This window comes from Danio aesculapii, chromosome 12, assembly GCF_903798145.1.
Source record: "Danio aesculapii chromosome 12, fDanAes4.1, whole genome shotgun sequence".
NCBI lineage: Eukaryota > Metazoa > Chordata > Actinopteri > Cypriniformes > Danionidae > Danio > Danio aesculapii.
Window position 1 is genome coordinate 50,604,228 of NC_079446.1, and position 16,097 is coordinate 50,620,324.

General features: G+C 31.1%; 2 protein-coding genes across 2 annotated transcripts in view; one reads left to right on the forward strand and one right to left on the reverse strand.

The window, feature by feature from the left end:
- Nucleotides 1-2,387, forward strand: part of LOC130238032 (alpha-actinin-2-like) — a 39,530-nt gene extending 37,143 nt beyond the window's left edge. Inside the window, exon 21 of the mRNA XM_056468912.1 lies at nucleotides 1,000-2,387. Coding sequence (XP_056324887.1) covers nucleotides 1,000-1,158 — 159 coding nt within the window. The 3' untranslated portion in view covers nucleotides 1,159-2,387. The remainder of the gene's footprint in view (nucleotides 1-999) is intronic.
- Nucleotides 2,388-5,652: 3,265 nt separating this feature from the next.
- LOC130238952 (C-terminal-binding protein 2-like) overlaps nucleotides 5,653-16,097 on the reverse strand; it is a 12,931-nt gene continuing 2,486 nt past the window's right edge. Inside the window, exons 4-6 of the mRNA XM_056470068.1 lie at nucleotides 15,542-15,656; nucleotides 13,360-13,436; nucleotides 5,653-5,733 (exon numbers count right to left, since the gene is read on the reverse strand). Of these exons, the coding sequence (XP_056326043.1) occupies nucleotides 13,370-13,436; nucleotides 15,542-15,656 (182 nt within the window). The 3' untranslated portion in view covers nucleotides 5,653-5,733; nucleotides 13,360-13,369. The remainder of the gene's footprint in view (nucleotides 5,734-13,359; nucleotides 13,437-15,541; nucleotides 15,657-16,097) is intronic.

Consider the following 16,097-nt stretch of genomic DNA (forward strand, 5'->3'; position numbering starts at 1 on the left):
CAGTAGGTAGTGCTGTCGCCTCACAGCAAGAAGGTCGCTGGTTCGAGCCTCGGCTCAGTTGGCGTTTCTGTGTGGAGTTTGCATGTTCTCCCTGCATTCGCGTGGGTTTCCTCCGGGTGCTCCGGTTTCCCCCACAGTCCAAAGACATGCAGTACAGGTGAATTGGGTTGGCTAAAATTGTCCGTAGTGTATGTGTGTGTGTGAATGTGTGTATGTGTTTCCCAGTGATGGGTTGTGGCTGGCATCCGCAGCGTAAAACAAATGCTGGATGAGTTGGCGGTTCATTCCGCTGTGGCGACCCTGGATTAATAAAGGGACTAAGCTGAAAAGAAAATGAATGAATCAATGAATGTTGTGAGGTGTAAATGTTTGTACATATTTCAAAATAGAAACACGCGGAAAGTGAAGTGACGTAAAGGGTGTAAAGGGTGAAAAAGGGTGTATTATCGCAGTTGGTAAATCCAGGGTTCATATGGTCATGGAAAACCTGGAAAAGTCATGGAGTTTAAACAGGGCATTTTCCAGGCCTGGAAAAGTTTTGGAAAAACAGAAAAACCCACAAAGTTTTATATTTATACTTTTATATTATTTTGGAAATTACAAATATCTGTATACTTGAATCAGGGATTTTGGATTGGAATTTAAGGTTTATTCAATTATACTTAAATAACATTCAAGAACATGCAAAATCCACACAGAAACACCAACTGACCCAGCCGGGACTCGAACCAGTGACCTTCTTGCTGTGAGGTGATCGTGCTACCCACTGCACCACCCGTTTATCTTATAATATTATAATTTTTTTTAATATTGTGCTTTTTTTCATTACTGCTGTATCGCCCTGGCTTCCACTATATTCCCTCTATATTTCACAATATCTCACTGTACTGTAATTAATTCTGTCCATATATTGTTCAATAAACAAAGTAGGTAAATCTGCTAACCATCATTAGCCTAGCCATGCACATGTGTCCTGATGTGTGTGTGTGTATGTTTCAGCCGTATATTCTGCTGGACGAGCTGCGGCGTGAGCTTCCTCCAGAGCAGGCTGAATACTGTATCTCCAGGATGCCTCCATATAAAGGACCCGACGCTGTTCCTGGAGCTCTGGATTACGCTGCGTTCTCCACTGCACTGTATGGAGAGAGTGACCTCTAGAGGCCTGGGGACCTGCAGATAATGCTGAAAACACAACCTGAGCACATGCATGAGATCAGATTCCCGCCAAAATTATCACGGTCACGGATTAAATAATAATAATGTCCATAACAAAACATCCTCAATGAGTATGTTTACATGGACACCAATAATTTTTGAAAAAATCAGTTTTAATATGATTAAGTATACATGTATATGTATATGTCAAACATGCATACTGCACCTTCAAGTCAATCACATTTATGTCATCGATTACTCAATTATCATTCACTCAATTGTTGTTTCCATATTTGGACAATAATTCATTATGAGAAATTGAACTGAAATATCTTTATCCAGTCTAAACTGAGGGAAAACAACTGCTAAATCATGTAGAGGATTTAATAAGCAGGAAAGGGTGCCAAATATTGTTAAACTGAATTTAATAGGTGGTAAAAGAGTAGACTAACGTTTCACCTACTTGAGAAAAATGATGAGCAAACATGAATATTGTCCAGATTTGTGCTCTGGAACATGGTCTATAGTAGTCTAAGTGTTCTTATTTCAGTCTGACTGATTAGTTCAGCCCTAAACATCACAATAATTGATCATTTTCAGCAGTAATAATCAGCTGAATATCTGAGTTTTGTTCAGTGGCTTTGTTTACATTCTGCTCGCCAATATGGCCGACTGATAAAATCTCAACTCCACCCTCAGAAAACAGTAAATACAGTTAGATTGTTTGTAAAATCACATACGATCATCAATTATTATTTCAACATTACCCAAGCTATACAACAATATAGAGATTTGTTTCCCAATAATGTCAAATAATAAAACCTAAAAAATACTTTTGTTTTACGTGTATTATTTTTTGATCTGTGACCACGATACATTTAGCCGGAATTTGATCCCATACACATGGCCTCCATTTTTAAATGATCCAGGATCTGTCAAATCTTAGATCTTTTAAGCGAGGTACATTTAATGGAGTCCATGTGCTCGGGCAGTGTTTATCACTTATTCTGAACTATTAGTTAATATCAGGTTAATCAATCTATTGCAAATAAAAACAATCGTTTAAAAAAAAAAAAAGCTGAACATTTTTCTTGTGGTCTAATAAAAACCAACAACAAATTGCATTATAAATCAAGAACTGTTCAACCTGTTTTTCACTTCATGCATTAAAACAAGTGAAAAATCTGCCAATGCTACACTGCACTGAATTATTAAAGATATATTACAAACAAGCGTCTGCCTGTGTTTATTCTCATGCAAACCTGGTTAATGGATGTATTTGTGAAGTTTCTATTCATTTTAGGTACACAGAAAGGACAGTATATGCATGTAAATCATACCCGTCAACCCTCCCGTTTTTCCCGGGATCATCCCCTATTTTAATTCTATCATCCTGTAAAGGGTTTTCACCGTTTTTCTCCTGTATTTTCAGTCTTTCTCTGAAGGGTGGCAACAAACATTAAAGAGCCGAGCTTCCCTATACACAACCCATCCCGCCGAGCCACCAGGGGACGCCCCTTGCTCTTAAGGTTATCCCTTATTATGGTGTGCATATCCCTTATTTTCCCATCCCAATGCTGACAGGTATGATGTAATTTATCATCATTCAGTGTAACAGATATGTTTATCAAAAATAAAACACTTATTTGGTATATTTTAATAAGCACAGCTCAGAATAACTGATGACGATACTAAATTTGATTCTGCTTGAAATTATCTATTTAAAAAACCTTTACTCTGACTGACATCTTACTCATTGAAAGAAATGGAAAAAAATCAATATTATAATTTTTTTTTGCTCAAAAAAAGTTGCTCAGAGATGTCAATTATTGAAGGCTGAGAGCTCGGCCAATCAGAGTGAGAGCTGAGCGATCAATCATCAAAGTCTGAGAGCTCAGCCAATCAGAAAGAGTCATGAACTTGCGTGTTTTATTTGAGCAGATTTCATTTGAGCGCTGAGCTGTCAATCGTCGAAGTCTGAGATCTCTTGGCCAATGAGAGCAATCGCTGAGCTGTCAATCATTGAAGCCTCAGAGCTCAGCCAATCAGAGAGTGGTGAGATGTCAATCATTGAAGTCTGAGAACTTGGCCAATCAGAGCAAGCGCTGAGCTGTCAATCATTGAAGTATGAGATCTCTCAGTCAATCAGAGCAAGCGCTGAGCTGTCAATCATTGAAGCCTCAGAGCTCAGCCAATCAGAGAGTGGTGAGATGTCAATCATTGAAGTCTGAGAACTTGGCCAATCAGAGCAAGCGCTGAGCTGTCAATAACTGAAGTATGAGATCTCTCGGCCAATCAGAGCAAGTGCTAAGCTGTCAATCATTGAAGCCAGAGAGCTCGGCCAATCAAAGAGAATGTTGAGCTGTCAATCATTGAAGCCAGAGAGCTCAGCCAATCAAAGAGAATGCTGAGTTATCAATCATTGAAGGATGAGATCTCTCAGTCAATCAGAGCAAGCGCTGAGCTGTCAATCATTGAAGCCAGAGAGCTCGGCCAATCAAAGAGAGTCAAGAAAATGAAAAGAAAAACAGCGAAGGTGTGATTTTCCTGAATTTTGAGGACAAATGCTTGATTAAAATATTGAGGGGAAAAACTCATTAATTTCTGAGAATTTTTATTTTTCGAGTAATAAAATAAACTAAGAAAAGTTATAATATTTCAAGGAAAAATTTGATTAAAACATGTTGAGAATAAAGGCATTAAATCCTGCTAAAGGGATTAGTTTCTGGGTAATTTTTCAAGGAAAAAATGTAAATTTGAGAAAATAAATTGTCTATAGAATGTTGATAATAAAGTTCTAATAGTCATTGCTAAAAAAAAAAAAAAACATGCACAAATTTTAATGTCAATGTCTAAAAATAACACACTTCTATTATTTTTCATGCTTTGAAACTCCTGAATGAATTGAATGTGATTTGCAGAAGTAAATAAATCAGACATAAAGCCGAGAGTTGAGAACCTGCGTGTTTTATTTGATCTGTACCGATGCTAAACTCGTACAAGAAACAAATACAAATAAAATCACAATAAAACAAAGAAAGTTCCCGATAATCTGACAAACAAACAGAACAAACCCAATGAGAGAGAATGAAGATCATCACAACAGGACAGAACGCTTCATCTACTGTACAGCACAAACAATACTAACATCTGATGGGGAAGAAGAAAACAAAACAGCAACGGTGTGATTTTCCTGAGTCTTACAATGGAAACAAAACCTCTCCAGAGATCAAATACAAAAGCAGAGAGAGAACTGAACTGAACACACAGGGAATGTTCCTTGGCTGAAGGCTGAGAGCTCGGCCAATCAGAGCAAGAGCTGAGCTGTCAATCAATGCAGTCTGAGAACTCGGCCAATCAGAGCAAGAGCTGAGCTGTCAATCATTAAAGGCTGAGAGCTGGGCCAATCAGAGCAAGAGCTGAGCTGTCAATCATTAAAGTCTGAGAACTCGGCCAGTCAAAGCGAGCGCTGAGCTGTCAATCAATGAAGTCTGAGAGCTCGGCCAATCAGAGAGAGTGCTGAGCTGTCAATCATTAAAGTCTGAGAACTCGGCCAATCAGAGCAAGAGCTGAGCTGTCAATCACTGAAGTCTGAGACTTCGGCCAATCAGAGCAAGAGCTGAGCTGCCAATCATTGAAGTCTGAGAGCTCAGCCAATCAGAGCAAGAGCTGAGCTGTCAGTCATTAAGTCTGAGAGCTTGACCAATCAGAACGAGCACTGAGCTGTCAATCATTGAAGTCTGAGAGTTCAACCAATCAGAGCGAGCACTGAGCTGTCAATCATCAAAATCTGAGAGCTCAGCCAATCAGAGAGAGAGTCATGAGTTTGCGTGTTTCATTTCAGATTTCCTTTGAGCACTGAGTTGTCAATCATCGAAGATCTCTCGGCCAATCAGAGTGAGCACTGAACTGTCAGTCATCAAAATCTAAGAGCTCAGCCAACTGGAACAAGTGCTCAGCTATTAATCATTGAGCTCAGCCAATCAGAGAGAGTCATGAACCTGCATTTATTATATGAGCGGGTTTTATTTGAGCACTGAGCTGTCAATCATCGAAGTCTAAGGTCTCTTGGCCAATCAGAGCGAGTGCTGAGCTGTCAATCATAAAAATCTGAGAGCTCAGCCAACCGGAGTGAGAGCTGAGCTGTCAATCATCTTGACGGATGGCTGAGTGGGCGTGGCTTTGACTGTCATCTATTGCCTGCTTTATTTCAGCTAAATTCACACTCAGAGATGAAGAATGTGGGCAAGATTGTGAAAATAGACACCTCAGACTACCAAACGCCGCCGTTTCCTACTGCTGATGTAAAAACAGGAGAGCGCCAGTCAAGAACATCCTCCAGACTGTATGTTGTATCCTCCAAACGATGAGTGTGTGTGTGTGTGTTCAGAGGAGTGTGTGTATTCCCTCTTTGAGTCCAGTGTGTGTGTGTATGTGTGTTATTGCTCGCTCAGATGTTCTCCTCTCTCTGTGTGTTTTGAGACGGGCTGGTTTGGAGACGAGGACTGGTTTACTGCACTGACCGATGATACCAAACCCTCCAGACCCGCTGACAGACCCAGCATACCTGAGGAAAACCTGACACACACACACACACACACACACACACACACACACACACACACACACACACACACACACACACACACACACACACACACACACACACACACACACACACACACACATCAGTACATGCAGACACTATACACACCTGATTACAGATTTCACAGTCAAGTCAAAATGATTATGTGAATATTTCCCAGATGATGTTGTACAGATTCAGGAATTTCTCACAGTATTTCCTCTAATATTTTTTTCTTCTGGAGAAAGTCTTATTTGTGTTATTTCGGTTAGAATTAAAGCAGTATTTTTTTTAAGGAGATTTTAAGGTGGAAATTATTAGCCCCCTTCAGCAATATTTGTCTTGGATCAACCATGGACCAACCATATTGTTGAGGTGAAAATAATGAAATAAAGATATTATCCAGTATTTTCATTTTTTAACTACACATTTATTAATTTATTTATTATTTTTAATAGATGTTTTTCTTTTTTTACTTATTTCTATTTTTTTTTTTTGAACATCTTAATGATCTTAACAATCTTATGAAATTTATTAAAATCTGAGAACATTTGGAGATTTTTTTATTTATTTTAAGACTAAATTCATTATGTTTTGAGATAAAGCATAATACATTTTGAGGAAAAAAAGTTGCAAAAAGAAAAGAATTGTTACAGTTTGAGATTAAAGTTGTTTCAAGTTGTTTAAAAAAAGTCCAAATAAAACGTTGAGATTAAACTACAAAATTCATTCAATTCAACTTTTTTTTCAAAGAATTTTTTTTACAATTCCAGATTAAAGTTGTTATTTTTAGGAAAAACGTAAGAAAAATAAATAAAATGTTGAGAATTAATAAAATTCAGAGAAAAAAAAATTGAAATGAGAATTTTAAATAAAATGTTGAGAATGAACTACAAAATACAGAGAATGAAAGATGATACATTTTGAGAAAAAAGTAGATTTTTTAATGACTTTCTTAAAAAACTTTCTTCTAATAATGAGATATTATCTCATAATAATAACTTACTTTCTTCTAATAATGAGATATTATCTCATAATAATGACTTACTTTCTTCTAATAATGAGATATTATCTCATAATAATGACTTACTTTCTTATGATAATGAGATATTATCTCATAATAATGACTTACTTTCTTATAATAATGAGATATTATCTCATAATAATAACTTACTTTCTTATGATAATGAGATATTATCTCATAATAATAACTTACTTTCTTATGATAATGAGATTATCTCATAATAATGACTTACTTTCTTATGATAATGAGATATTATTTCATAAAAATAACTTCCCTATGATAATGGGATATTATCTCATAATAATGACTTACTTTCTTATGATAATGAGATATTATCTCATAATAATAACTTTCTTATGATAATGAGATATTATCTCATAATAATGACTTACTTTCTTATGATAATGAGATATTATCTCATAATAATGACTTACTTTCTCCTAATAATGAGATATTATCTCATAATAATGACTTACTTTCTTATGATAATGAGATATTATCTCACAATAATGACTTTCTTCTAATAATGAGATATTATGTCATGATAATGACTTACTTTCTTATGACAATGAGATATTATCTCATAATAATGACTTACTTTCTTCTAATAATGCGATATTATCTCATAATAATGACTTACTTTCTTCTAATAATGAGATATTATCTCATAATAATAACTTACTTTCTTCTAATAATGAGATACTATCTCAAATAACGACTTACTTTCTTATAATGAGACACTCATAATAATGACTATTTCATAATAATGAGATATATCATAATTATAGCTTACTTTCTTATAATAATGAGATACTATCTCATAATAACGACCTTTTCGTAATAATGAGATATCTCATAATAATAACTTACTTTCTTATAATAATTAAATTCAATTCACCTTTATTTGTCTAGCGCTTTTACAATGTAGATTTTGTCAAAGCAGCTTCACATAGTAACTTTTACATAGTCTTAGCAAATTGGAACAGTGTAGTTCAATAATGAGATATTATCTCATAACAATTGGTTTTTATAATGAGATATTATCCTATAATAATATTATGAGTATTATGACTATTATGACTATTAATATTATGACTATAAGAGACATAATGAGATCATGATTTCATTCTTATAATAATGAGATATTATCTCATAATAATGACTTACTTTCTTATTATAATGAGATATTATCTCATAATAATGACTTACTTTCTAATGATAATGAGATATTATCTCATAATAATGATTTACTTTCCTATGATAATGAGATATTATCTCATAATAATGACTTACTTTCTTATAATAATGAGATATTATCTCATAATAATGATTTACTTTCTTATGATAATGAGATATTATCTCATAATAATGACTTACTTTCCTATGATTATGAGATATTATCTCATAATAATGACTTACTTTCTTATAATAATGAGATATTATCTCATAATAATGATTTACTTTCTTATGATAATGAGATATTATCTCATAATAATAACTTACTTTCTTATGATAATGAGATATTATCTCATAATAATGATTTACTTTCTTATGATAATGAGATATTATCTCATAATAATGACTTACTTATGATAATGAGATATTATCTCATAATAATAACTTACTTTCCTATGATAATGAGATATTATCTCATAATAATGACTTACTTTTTAATTAATGAGATATTATCTCATAATAATGATTTACTTTCTTATGATAATGAGATATTATCTCATAATAATAACTTACTTTCCTATGATAATGAGATATTGTCTCATAATAATGATTTACTTTCCTATGATAATGAGATATTATCTCATAATAATGACTTACTTTCTTATGATAATGAGATATTATCTCATAATAATGACTTACTTTCTTATGATAATGAAATATTATCTCATAATAATGATTTACTTTCTTATGATAATGAGATATTATCTCATAATAATGACTTACTTTCTTATGATAATGAGATATCTCATAATAATGACTTACTTTCTTCTAATAATGAGATATTATCTCATAATAATAACTTACTTTCTTCTAATAATGAGATACTATCTCAAAATAACGACTTACTTTCTTATAATGAGACACTCATAATAATGACTTTTTCATAATAATGAGATATATCATAATTATAGCTTACTTTCTTATAATAATGAGATACTATCTCATAATAACGACCTTTTCGTAATAATGAGATATCTCATAATAATAACTTACTTTCTTATAATAATTAAATTCAATTCACCTTTATTTGTCTAGCGCTTTTACAATGTAGATTGTGTCAAAGCAGCTTCACATAGTAACTTTTACATAGTCATAGCAAATTGGAACAGTGTAGTTCAATAATGAGATATTATCTCATAACAATTGGTTTTTATAATGAGATATTATCCTATAATAATATTATGAGTATTATGACTATTATGACTATTAATATTATGACTATAAGAGATATAATGAGATCATGATTTCATTCTTATAATAATGAGATATTATCTCATAATAATGACTTACTTTCTTATTATAATGAGATATTATCTCATAATAATGACTTACTTTCTAATGATAATGAGATATTATCTCATAATAATAACTTACTTTCCTATGATAATGAGATATTATCTCATAATAATGATTTACTTTCCTATGATAATGAGATATTATCTCATAATAATGACTTACTTTCTTATAATAATGAGATATTATCTCATAATAATGATTTACTTTCTTATGATAATGAGATATTATCTCATAATAATGACTTACTTTCCTATGATTATGAGATATTATCTCATAATAATGACTTACTTTCTTATAATAATGAGATATTATCTCATAATAATGATTTACTTTCTTATGATAATGAGATATTATCTCATAATAATACTTACTTTGTTATGATAATGAGATATTATCTCATAATAATGATTTACTTTCTTATGATAATGAGATATTATCTCATAATAATGACTTACTTATGATAATGAGATATTATCTCATAATAATAACTTACTTTCTTATGATAATGAGATATTATCTCATAATAATGATTTACTTTCTTATGATAATGAGATATTATCTCATAATAATGACTTACTTATGATAATGAGATATTATCTCATAATAATAACTTACTTTCTTATGATAATGAGATATTATCTCATAATAATGACTTACTTTCCTATGATAATGAGATATTATCTCATAATAATGACTTACTTTCTTATGATAATGAGATATTATCTCATAATAATGACTTACTTTCTTATGATAATGAAATATTATCTCATAATAATGATTTACTTTCTTATGATAATGAGATATTATCTCATAATAATGACTTACTTTCTTATGATAATGAGATATTATCTCATAATAATGACTTACTTTCTTCTAATAATGAGATATTATCTCATAATAATAACTTACTTTCTTCTAATAATGAGATACTATCTCAAAATAACGACTTACTTTCTTATAATGAGACACTCATAATAATGACTTTTTCATAATAATGAGATATATCATAATAATAGCTTACTTTCTTATAATAATGAGATACTATCTCATAATAACGACCTTTTCGTAATAATGAGATATCTCATAATAATAACTTACTTTCTTATAATAATTAAATTCAATTCACCTTTATTTGTCTAGCGCTTTTACAATGTAGATTGTGTCAAAGCAGCTTCACATAGTAACTTTTACATAGTCATAGCAAATTGGAACAGTGTAGTTCAATAATGAGATATTATCTCATAACAATTGGTTTTTATAATGAGATATTATCCTATAATAATATTATGAGTATTATGACTATTATGACTATTAATATTATGACTATAAGAGATATAATGAGATCATGATTTCATTCTTATAATGAGATATTATCTCATAATAATGACTTACTTTCTTATTATAATGAGATATTATCTCATAATAATGACTTACTTTCTAATGATAATGAGATATTATCTCATAATAATAACTTACTTTCCTATGATAATGAGATATTATCTCATAATAATGACTTACTTTCTTATAATAATGAGATATTATCTCATAATAATGATTTACTTATGATAATGAGATATTATCTCATAATAATGACTTACTTTCCTATGATTATGAGATATTATCTCATAATAATGACTTACTTTCTTATAATAATGAGATATTATCTCATAATAATGATTTACTTTCTTATGATAATGAGATATTATCTCATAATAATAACTTACTTTGTTATGATAATGAGATATTATCTCATAATAATGATTTACTTTCTTATGATAATGAGATATTATCTCATAATAATGACTTACTTATGATAATGAGATATTATCTCATAATAATAACTTACTTTCTTATGATAATGAGATATTATCTCATAATAATGATTTACTTTCTTATGATAATGAGATATTATCTCATAATAATGACTTACTTATGATAATGAGATATTATCTCATAATAATAACTTACTTTCTTATGATAATGAGATATTATCTCATAATAATAACTTACTTTCTTCTAATAATGAGATATTATCTCATAATAATAACTTACTTTCTTCTAATAATGAGATACTATCTCAAAATAACGACTTACTTTCTTATAATGAGACACTCATAATAATGACTTTTTCATAATAATGAGATATATCATAATAATAGCTTACTTTCTTATAATAATGAGATACTATCTCATAATAACGACCTTTTCGTAATAATGAGATATCTCATAATAATAACTTACTTTCTTATAATAATTAAATTCAATTCACCTTTATTTGTCTAGCGCTTTTACAATGTAGATTGTGTCAAAGCAGCTTCACATAGTAACTTTTACATAGTCATAGCAAATTGGAACAGTGTAGTTCAATAATGAGATATTATCTCATAACAATTGGTTTTTATAATGAGATATTATCCTATAACAATATTATGAGTATTATGACTATTATGACTATTAATATTATGACTATAAGAGATATAATGAGATCATGATTTCATTCTTATAATAATGAGATATTATCTCATAATAATGACTTACTTTCTTATTATAATGAGATATTATCTCATAATAATGACTTACTTTCTAATGATAATGAGATATTATCTCATAATAATAACTTACTTTCCTATGATAATGAGATATTATCTCATAATAATGATTTACTTTCCTATGATAATGAGATATTATCTCATAATAATGACTTACTTTCTTATAATAATGAGATATTATCTCATAATAATGATTTACTTTCTTATGATAATGAGATATTATCTCATAATAATGACTTACTTTCCTATGATTATGAGATATTATCTCATAATAATGACTTACTTTCTTATAATAATGAGATATTATCTCATAATAATGATTTACTTTCTTATGATAATGAGATATTATCTCATAATAATAACTTACTTTGTTATGATAATGAGATATTATCTCATAATAATGATTTACTTTCTTATGATAATGAGATATTATCTCATAATAATGACTTACTTATGATAATGAGATATTATCTCATAATAATAACTTACTTTCTTATGATAATGAGATATTATCTCATAATAATGATTTACTTTCTTATGATAATGAGATATTATCTCATAATAATGACTTACTTATGATAATGAGATATTATCTCATAATAATAACTTACTTTCTTATGATAATGAGATATTATCTCATAATAATGACTTACTTTCTTCTAATAATGAGATATTATCTCATAATAATGACTTACTTTCTTATAATAATGAGATACTATCTCAAAATAACAACTTACTTTCTTATAATGAGACACTCATAATAATGACTTTTTCATAATAATGAGATATATCATAATAATAGCTTACTTTCTTATAATAATGAGATACTATCTCATAATAACGACCTTTTCGTAATAATGAGATATCTCATAATAATAACTTACTTTCTTATAATAATTCAATTCAATTCACCTTTATTTGTATAGGGCTTTTACAATGTAGATTGTGTCAAAGCAGCTTCACATAGTAACTTTTACATAGTCATAGTAAATTGGAAAAGTGTAGTTCAATAATGAGATATTATAGTTTATTATGAAGTCATTATAATGAGTAGGACAGTTTCTCATTATTATGACCTGCAAATTATTGATATTTTATTTCATGGTGGAAATGGGCTTCCATATTAAAAGGTGGAGAAAGAACTCATTAAAAAGTTTGAGTAAAGTCCAAATAAACACATTAAATTCTGAGAAGAACTATGTATGTTATGTGCTTCTATTATTTCTATCACCCTTTTTTAATATTCATAATTAGCTTCATTTGTACTGATTTATTTTTACTTTTTACACATTTTTAAAAACGAAATATTTACAAATCATAATCAGTTTCCCTCATATTATCTCCAGATAGTGTCAAACATGAAATAATTAAATTGATGTGAATTAATATAATATTATTATAAAAATATTAATACATTTATAATAAATATATATGAATGAAATTAAGATGAGGATGTTTGCGTACAAATGAAGAGGAAAGAGAGAGGTCATCAGGGGTCAGAGGTCAGAGTTTACCTGCTCTTGTTTAGGCAATGATTTTGTCTTGGGGGGCAGCGCCGGTGGTGATGGCCTGCAGTGATTGGTTGACATGGCTGTGTGGGAGAAGCAGATGGATGGGGGGGCTCAGAATTACACATGCTATTTTACTATGGGGGCACGGTTAATATGGTTTTAAATGTGAATTATTCATGAGGATCATGTGATTGAGACACAATGACTGAAAATGATGAATGATGATGAAACTTTAAACATTTTGAGAAAAGTCTAAATAAAAAGTTGAAATAAACTCATTAAAAGAAATAAGTTTATATTTTTTTGAGAATAAAATTGTATTTCAAGAAAAAAGTTACAATTTGAGATTAAATTCATTATGTTTAGAGAAAAGAATGTGTTAAATTTAGAAAATAAAGTGGTTTCAACAAAAAAAAACTTGTTACATTCTGAGAAAAAAATGCCAAAATAAAATGTTAAAGGGTCACGAAACACCAGAACACATTGTTGACAGTCATATATGTGTCCCGCGCTGCTAAAAACACTATTAGGACACACATATTTCACAAATAAATTTCACTGCGTCACGGCGATTAGATCCTTGTGTGTATTCCAGCGTATAGACGGAATGTCTGTACCTGCGAGTGCATCGTGACCTCTCTGACTGTGCAGCATTAATTCATGAAAAAGACTTGGTTCAAACCAATCGGCGCGTTCTATTGTGTATGCAGCGGACCTTCATTAATATGCATGATAGCTTCGAAGACTGTACCTGTACAGTGTTCAGAGAGTCGCCACGTTGTGTTGCCAAAACAAGTGGAGGAAGAAGAATTGTTTGGAGACACAAGATGTTTTCATTTCCCCGCTATGAGAGTGCAGCTGGACTCACGTGTGGACTACAGTACACGCGATACGCCACAGAAATATGTTTATAAGGAACATGTTTTACCATGTTTTTTGATCTGTGTTCTTTGTTTGTTTAATCAGAGGCAAAGTTAGTTCGTATTGTCAGCAGTACTCTTACAGTTTACTTACTAAGTTCGTAAGTTAACAGTACGTTAATATCACTGCAATATTATAGTACAATATGATGGACTGAAAGATCCTCTGTAAATGCTGCTCTCCGAATGTAAACACCTTAATCAAACTGTTACCGTCGTGTAGGATTTTCCCCGCATTTTGTGACAGGATAGTCTATACACACACGGCTTTCTGACGCTACCTACCGAGTACATCTAAGTTACAGAGAAATGCGGAGGGTGTGCGGTGTCAAACATTCCATTAAAACTACACTCTTCCAGTAGTTCCTCACATACAATATCTGGCTTGTCATGGGGGGCATGCAGGAAATGTTCCTGAATGAAAGTGAAAGTGCCAAACTGCAGTTAAAGTCCACAAATTCATAATTTGGTGAATAATTGGATTACTGATGTCCATGTAAACACAGTCACTGTCTTTCTCCTCTTCGTCTGTGTTTGTTTTGCCGCTGTGAGAATCAGCGCGTGCTCAAACGGAAACTCCCATTTTTATTTAAAATCTTCCCTCTTTCCCTCCCCCGACACTCCCACCTAAACACAGCTGGACACACCCACTTTCCTGACTTTTTCCAAACTAGAGGTGTGAAAACACCCTGCTGAGACCAGGGGGTTTCGTGGCCCTTTAAGAATAAAGTCATTAAATTCAGAGAATAAAACTGAGAAAGTTGAGTTCAACTTAAACGTTCAAGAACAAAGTTGTGTTTTTTAAGATTTTGTTCACATTTTGAGATTAAAGTAAAGTTTAGAGAAAAAAACGTTACAATTAGAGAAAAACTCATGTGTCAAAATAAAATGATGATTGTAAACATCAGGATGACTGAATAAGAGCATGTGTGTGTGTGTGTGTACGTGTTTTTGTGATATATCAGGACACAAATCTATGATGACACAGGTATGACACAGGTATTACAGAAGGTGGTGAATTATGAGCGCATCGCTGACATCCTCATTCCTCTAAACGCTTCTAAATCACACAGAATGAGTTTTTTGTCAGGAAGTAAATCTGTCCTCGGTTTTCTTTGAGGGCTAGGATGGGGTTAGGCCAATAGGAAATACTTGTAGAGTAGAAAAACAATGGAAACGTATATATTGTGCCCATAATTCACAAAAACAAATGTGTGTGTGTGTGTGTGTGTGTGTGTGTGTGTGTGTTTGTGTGTGTGTTGTACCTGTAGGTGGCGCCGTTGAGCTCAGGATGAACCTGTTGCTCCATCAGGCCCCAGGCACCCGACGACACAAAGAACTCTTTATTTACGCAGTTCCTCAAACTGTCTGGAATACGACCTGACGGGGACACAGATACAGCGCATCCGCAGATTTTATTAGCAGCTACAACAGAATTATCACTACTTGGTTTCTACATTAAGCACTAAACGTGCTCCAGTAATAGCACTAGAACATTTGTAGTGTATATGAAGAAATAAAATACAGCAGAAATCTGAAAACAACAGAAAATATAACATTAATAAAAACACAACAAAGTAAAGCAGAGTAAAATAGAGTAAAACAAAAATTATATTAAAATATAAAGGTTAAAATAAATCCAAAATAGCATTAAATAAACACTAAAATCTAATGCAAATAAATTAAAAATGTATTTAAATTAAATATACAATGAATAAAAAACAAATAAAATGAAACAAACATATATTCATTAAATTACAGAAAATAAAAACGAATGAAATAAATAAAGATTTATATTTGATGATATTTTAATTTAATTGT